General features: G+C 34.4%; 1 protein-coding gene across 1 annotated transcript; it reads left to right on the top strand.

Moving 5' to 3' along the window:
* Window positions 1–1,358: 1,358 nt before the first annotated feature.
* Window positions 1,359–7,123, top strand: LOC145569507 (protein NRT1/ PTR FAMILY 6.3-like). Its single transcript, XM_081628848.1, has 5 exons — window positions 1,359–1,582; window positions 1,700–1,877; window positions 2,226–2,265; window positions 2,902–3,467; window positions 5,935–7,123. Exons 1-5 carry the CDS (start codon window positions 1,465–1,467, stop codon window positions 6,812–6,814), a joined length of 1,782 nt encoding a protein of 593 aa, XP_081484974.1. The 5' UTR covers window positions 1,359–1,464; the 3' UTR covers window positions 6,815–7,123.
* The last annotated feature ends 248 nt before the right edge of the window (window positions 7,124–7,371 follow it).

Raw genomic sequence — 7,371 nt, 5'->3', positions numbered from 1 at the left:
AAAGTCAATGGTTACTTTCCAACCAATGGTAGTCTCTTATAAAATTTACCCTTTTATAAGGTAGTTTCTTACAATATTTTTTTGATTAAGTAGTTTCTAGCAAAAAAAAAAGTGTTTTATAAGGTAGTTTTTCACAAAAGAAAAGTTTTCAGAATTTATATGAAGGCTATAGGAAGCTTGTGTTATGATTTGGTGAAAATGAACTAAAGGAAAAAGTAGATTAAGCTAATTGTATACGAAATGAACACATATAGGTGAGTTAACCTACGCTGTATATGAAGTTTCCGAAAATAGCCCTAGATGACTACTGAGTACTGAACAAAAAAATGGAAATAAAAACATGCATGCAATGCAATTAGTACTAGGCATAATGATAAAATGAAGCACCATGAACGGTGGCAGATGCCCAATAAATATGACTACTTTTAAACAGCCTTTTTCTGACTTTTCCTGGTGCATTGGACCCAATATTGGAGGAGATTTCCAAAAGTAACAAACACTTTTCCAACACTAGTGGAAACCTAACTTTCTTTCTTTCTTTGCTACTCGTATATCTCTACGAGCACAAAGTACTGCACATTGCCGTTTGTTGTTACAGGGAAAGCTGTTAAATAATTTCCTTAATAATATTACTTTTCAAAAACATGCATATTGTCCAACTATACAAAGTATTAGTCTTAATGTATATTTTTATCACAATACAATTCAAAAAGAAAGTGATATTGTCTAGTTACCAAATACGAAGTGCTATGGGCCTATTCTTATACGATTGTTTTCAGTTTAGCTCTAATAAATTCAGTTTAATTCAGTTTAGTTCAGTTCAGTTCAGCTCCTAATTTCCTTCTTTTATAAAATATTCATTTCAGTTCAGTTCAATTCAGCTCTAATAAGTTCAGTTCAGTTCAGCTCATTTTAGTTAATGAGAACAGGCCCTACGTAGTTGATTTATTTTTACTACCTCCGTTACATATTAGTTGCAACTTTTGCCAAAACGGAGTGCTACACATTAGTTACAACTTTCCATTTTTTTCCTAGTTTAATAAGCTTTTTTAAATAAAAATACAAAAATACCCTTATTAAAGAACTTATAATTATCCTTCCCCAATAACAACCCTCCTCTGCCTCTGTTTCTGGTAAGGTCCACTCTTGATTCTGCCGTAAATTGTGTAAACGAATGGAGCATTAAATTAAGATGCAGTCACGTAATACAGTTTGTATATTTTATAACAACAAATAAAAGTGGGTCCTATTATGTATCACAACACGTAGGATACAATTTTAGGAGAGTCTTCCCTAAGCCACTGCTATAAAAGGGGTTGGATTCCTCTTTAACGTGAATATATCACATTTCCCTTGTTTCTACCTTACTTTCATTTGCTATATACTTCTCACCACAAGTTTAAGCAAATATTCTCCTCAAAACTAAAATATAGCTAGTATTAAGTGCAACTAACCTCGAATATAATGGCTCTTCCTGTAACTAATGATTTTGGAAAAACTCTTAGTGATGCCTGGGACTACAAAGGTCTTCCTGCTAACCGCAGTAAGACTGGCGGTTGGATTCCTTCCGCCATGATTTTAGGTCGCCATTTCTTATCCTCATATTCATTCTCTCCCTTAGTTTGTTTGTTTTCAAGAATAAATAATTGTCGCATTATTTGAAAGTACATCTTATTTAGATTTGTTTTTCGTGGACCAGGTGTGGAGACATGTGAGAGGTTGATAACACTAGGGATCGCATTTAACTTGGTAACATACTTAACCGGGGTAATGCATTTAGGGAATGCTACCTCGGCTAATACGGTCACCAACTTCCTTGGTACCTCCTTCATGCTCTGCCTCCTTGGTGGTTTCGTTGCTGACACCTTTCTTGGCCGGTTTGTTTCTCCCTCTTCCAACATTTCTTTTAAATTTTAGTACTTGTGAAAAAAAAAAAGGGGTTATGTATACAGTAACTCTAAGCCCTCCCAATAGCTAAACAAATTGCATTTAAAAAACTTTTTATAAAAAGCGTGGCCTTTATTCTCCATGATAAAAATCCAAAAAACACAATATTTCTTTTTTTTTTTTTTTAAATTAACATGATGCATGAGTTATCCCTAAAATTGTTGGTCACAAGCCCTCCAAAAAGTAGCATTTATATAAAAACACAAATTGTTTTTTTGATATTGATTGCTTAATTATAGTATTCTGATTCCTTTTATTCTTGGATTTTTGTTTAACAGGTACTTAACCATTGCTATCTTCGCCACGGTCCAAGCATTGGTAATTAATTAAGATCACAATCTTCTTTTAACATCTTTCTTTATGAAATAGGTTTAGAGCCTTTTTCATTTAACTTATTTTCACTCATGTAAAAAAAAATAAGTTCAATAAAATAATTTATGATAAGACTTACCAAAGTTCAAATTACATATACAACTAATATAAATTTTAATAATTTGAAAAACTTCAGTAAGTTAAATTAGGTAAATTTAGATAAGATAAGGTTAAAATGAAATCAGATGAATAAAATACGCTCTAAAAAGATTCCTTTTTTCCAAATACTATCAATTGAATCTATTAATATGGACCATGCGTCTAAAAAAAGACTTCGTTCCTATTTAAAAAGCTCATGAATGTTACATATTGAATCAACTCCTTTATTGGAAAGTGAAATTTACCATTCAATCAAAGTGGTGAACCTGATGATGATTTGCAAAAAAAAAAAAAAAAAAAAAAAAAAAAAAAAAAAAAAAAAAAAAAAAAAATCATGCACAGAATAATTCAATTGGCCAATACATAACTTTTGATCATAATTCTAACATAAAACAGTTTGTATGATTTGTTTCTATATATTAGCAATGACCCTAATAATAATTATGTATTGAAACTGAAAACATGTATATGTTGATTGTGTAGGGTGTGACAATATTAACCATATCAACTATAATTCCAAATTTGCGTCCACCCCCATGCCCGGAGAACTCCTCAACGTGTATTAAAGCCAACGGGACGCAACTTGGCGTTCTCCACCTAGCACTCTACTTGACAGCCTTAGGAACAGGCGGTCTAAAATCGAGTGTATCAGGGTTTGGATCAGATCAATTCGATGACAAGGACAAGGATGAAAGAAGTATGATGACAAAATTCTTTAATTGGTTCTATTTCATAGTAAGCTTTGGTTCACTAGCAGCAGTTACAGTGTTGGTCTACATTGAAGATAATTTGGGAAGGCAGTGGGGTTATGGAATTTGCGCTTGCGCTGTAGTGGTTTGCCTAATAGTGTTCCTTTTGGGAACTAAACGATACCGTTTTAAGAAGCTTGCTGGTAGCCCGCTCTCTCAAGTAGGTGCAGTGGTTGTCGCGGCATGGAGAAAGAGAAAGGTTGAACTGCCTGCTGACTCTTCTCAACTCTTTACAGTTGATGAAATTGCACAAACTAGTGTTAAATCTAAGCAAAAACTTCCTCACAGCAAGCAATTCAGGTCTGTTTTCATATTCTTGTCCGTTTTTTTCGTTTAGGCTACAAATATTTAGTCATGTGACATTAAGTTAGATTCGTCTTTTTAAATACCAATCATCTTTACTCTTGCTGCATGTTTAGTGAAACTTAGGCTGCCTTATTGGAATGTTTTGTAATTATCTGCCGATTAGGTGCACTTCTCATATTAGTTAAATTGTGTTTTCAGATAGTTTGTCCTACGTACAAAACTTCTTACAAATATCTAAAAAATCAGTAGAAAAACTACTACTCCGTATTATATTATGAGCCAATTAGTTATTATAAATAATAAATTAGAAACGTTATAGACCATGGTTGGGCAGGGAATCAGGGATGGAAACTGATTAATTAGCTGGCAATAAGTGGCAAGTAGTGATACATCATACATCCTAGTATGATATATTGTGTATAGATGGACCATATATTTATATATATATTCATCCATCTAACAGAGACAAACTATCTATTATTATGTATTTGTTTTGCTAAGAATAGTATTAAAACATTAACATCAGCCACTAGGATTATCATGTTAAGTGAACGATAGTCCCTAAATTTGTTAGCTCTTATCTGGATTAACTATTTCAATTATTTTAGTTAGGCAAGGGTTTTAGTTTCAAGATTACACATACCGATAAACAAAATAAATTTACATGAAATGTTGTTGCATAAATTAGCAATATCAATTTGTTTCTCCTCAAAACACACAAATAAATCATAAAGATGTAGCGTCATTCATAATTGTCCATTAAATATCATTGAATTTACACACTTGTCTTGAATTAGAACAAAGTCCAACCCTACTAAATTATCATAATATACTCAAACTAAATTTATACCAGATAGTAATTAAATGTTTATTCTTGTAGTGAAACAACTACGTATTAGATAGAACACAAATTTAAAAAAAAAAAAACAAAAATGTCATTATTATTTTCAATAATAAGTTCATTTCAATATTAGAAGTGAGCCATGTGATGTTAAGGACTGAAATACTAAATGCATGAATCAAATTAAAGGTGAGAAACAGAGAGGCTGCACATCCCAATCTGAGTGTGACCACCTAAAAATTGAGTTTGGCGGTTGTGACCACATAAATTTGTATTTGTCTGTTTTATTAACTTTTAACCTAATAATGTCAAAACAAGTTTTGGAAAAATGTTACTGGTTTGTCTATGAGAGTGAGGCACCAAGTTTAAGATTCTCCATACTAGTGCAGTAAAGATTCAGATGAGATTCTTTGGCATCAAATTCAACAAACCACTACTTTTCTAACTTTTTTGGCTGCCACTTAGATAATTCCATACACCACATCCATCAATTATGATCAAACACTCCGAGATTCTTTCCTATGATTCTATAAAGTTGGTCAAACTTAACTTTTGTCTTTTGAAGATTTTAATGGTATTCAATGGCTCTGTTTGCACAAATATGTTTAGAAGCAATGATCTTGATTTTGATTTTGTTAATTACTTTTCTCACATACTTTATACTTTTGCTACTACAATTGATTAGTTCATTTTTTAATCACGCTATTAAAACCATAAGCTAAATTTAATTTTCGGCATAAAAACACATTTTTAATTAGACTGTCCAAACCCGTAATTTATTAGACCTAACCGGGATAGATATAGTAGACCAATACGTTAGATCATTGAAGATCAACTCTAGAGTATTTTAGTCGCAGGAAGGTGTTGAATTTGGAATAATGTGTCAGTCACGAGCAAGCACGTAAGTAGAGTGGCATGTCACCCGCAAAACACACTGCACGTTTACAAAGATGGGGGGGGGGGGGGGGGATTGGTTGTTTTATTCAGTGTCAATACGAGAGAAATGACCTCCCCCAGTTATATAAAGAAACAGATCAATACAAGAAACAGAGAGAGTGTGACATATTTCTCTTAGCTGTGCTCTATGCTAGCGTACACACCGCCCACTCTCAAACTCTTTGAATATTCATTTCTTCACTTGGAATCTACTCTTTTGATTTTCGCAAATTGCCCCTCATTAATAATTTTAATTAAATACTACGGAGTAATACTCGTAATAATTTAGTCGTCGATACTGCACAGTTTGCTAGCTAGATTCATTGGATCCCCTTTTTTCAAAGTATTTGTCCCTCAAGTAACCAACGCTATAGATGATCCCAGCAATTTATTTTTTTCTACATACGGCAATAAGTTTATTTAAATAATCTTGTTCACCTAATTATAATCTAATTCGTTGAATTTTCTTTTCTGCTGCATATGATTTGGTATGCCAATCCTATAACAGTACTATCTACTATTCCCCAACTTGTATGATCGACCTAGCTATCCCTAATTCATAGACTATAATCTATTATTGTCCCAACTTGTTATTTCATGTGTTTGACCTAGATATTTATTAATATATTTAGTTTACACAATAATTGAAGAAACTAACGTTAATAATTCTTGATCAATGTATAGGTTTTTGGACAGGGCAGCCATAAAGACAGCCGAAATGGGCGAAAACTTGGCCTCCGTAAGCAAATGGGACTTAATGACACTGACCGATGTAGAAGAGGTGAAAATGCTCGTAAGAATGCTTCCAATTTGGGCTACAACAATAGAGTTTTGGACTGTTCATGCTCAAATGACTACATTCTCCGTGTCACAAGCAGTGACTATGGACCGTCACATTGGTTCTAAATTCCAAATCCCACCAGCCTCAATGACGGCCTTCCTCATTGCTAGTATCCTCCTTACAGTCCCTATTTATGACCGTCTTGTGGCTCCTATTGCAGCTCGGTTGTTCAAAAACCCACAAGGCCTCTCACCACTTCGCCGTGTTGGTGTTGGCCTATTCTTTGCCACAATCGCAATGGGGGTGGCTGCCCTCACCGAGATCAAAAGGTTGCACGTGGCCAAGTCCCATGGATTAGAGCATGATGCAAATGCGATTGTACCAATATCTGTCTTCTGGCTGATTCCCCAATTTATACTAACTGGTGCTGGAGAAGCCATGATATATGCAGGACAGCTTGATTTTTTCCTAAGAGAATGTCCAAAGGGGATGAAGACTATTAGCACAGGGTTGTTTTTAAGCACACTTGCCCTAGGGTTTTTCTTAAGCACGGTGGTGGTTTCGTTAGTGAACTCAGTAACTGCCCACACTACGCCTTGGTTGGCGGACAACCTCAACGAAGGGCGGCTGTACAACTTCTACTGGTTGTTGGCCATCATAAGTTTGGTGAACTTTGTATTATTCTTGTTCTGTGCAAAGTGGTATGTGTACAAGGAGAAATGGCTGGCTGCTGAGGGATTTGAAATAGAGATGGACGAGACACCAGGCCCATCCTGCCACTGAGCCCCATAAAACAGAACAAATGAAATACAATCTTTTGCATGTACGTGCGTGTTTTTTTGTAACTATTGTCTTTGGAAAGATCATAAGTTTGGTAAGAATTCCTCCTTCGTCAAGAATTCACAAGATAGAAACAACCAAGAAATGGAGGTGTAACATATTACATATATATATACTCCATAATTAGGATCACTTAATTTTTGTCCACGGCCGAAACGTATATGGCTACAACCGCCTCGTAAGAACGGTTTGAATAAGGGCCCTTCTTGTATCATACACAAATTTTCAATATACATCAACTCCCTTTTCTTTCTCTGCGCCTTATCATCTGCTCATCTTGCAATTGTGTGTTTTTCTTTCCTGTTTCTCTATTTTTTTTATTTTTACTTGTAATTGTAAAAATGAGCTTAAACTATTAACCTTTACTTGGGCCCTGATGGTAAACTATTGATGACCCATGCTATCCCACAAGTATCAAAAACAGTTATAGGCCCAATCATCCCTCTTAGCAACCCTAATGCATTTTGGGCCTGATTTGCTATTAATGAGTATATTTGGCC

Source organism: Chenopodium album, chromosome 11 (genome assembly GCF_948465745.1).
Source record: "Chenopodium album chromosome 11, dcCheAlbu1.1, whole genome shotgun sequence".
Lineage (NCBI taxonomy): Eukaryota > Viridiplantae > Streptophyta > Magnoliopsida > Caryophyllales > Amaranthaceae > Chenopodium > Chenopodium album.
The sequence above is the reverse complement of the archived record's forward strand: the minus strand, read 5'-3'. Positions and strand labels throughout refer to the sequence as shown.

Coding starts and splice junctions, on each gene's coding strand:
- LOC145569507 (XM_081628848.1), top strand. CDS start 1,465: ATGGCTCTTCCTGTAACTAATGATTTTGGAAAAACTCTTAGTGATGCC. Junction 1,878..2,225: donor GCTGACACCTTTCTTGGCCG/GTTTGTTTCTCC, acceptor TTTGTTTAACAG/GTACTTAACCATTGCTATCT. Junction 3,468..5,934: donor CCTCACAGCAAGCAATTCAG/GTCTGTTTTCAT, acceptor ATCAATGTATAG/GTTTTTGGACAGGGCAGCCA.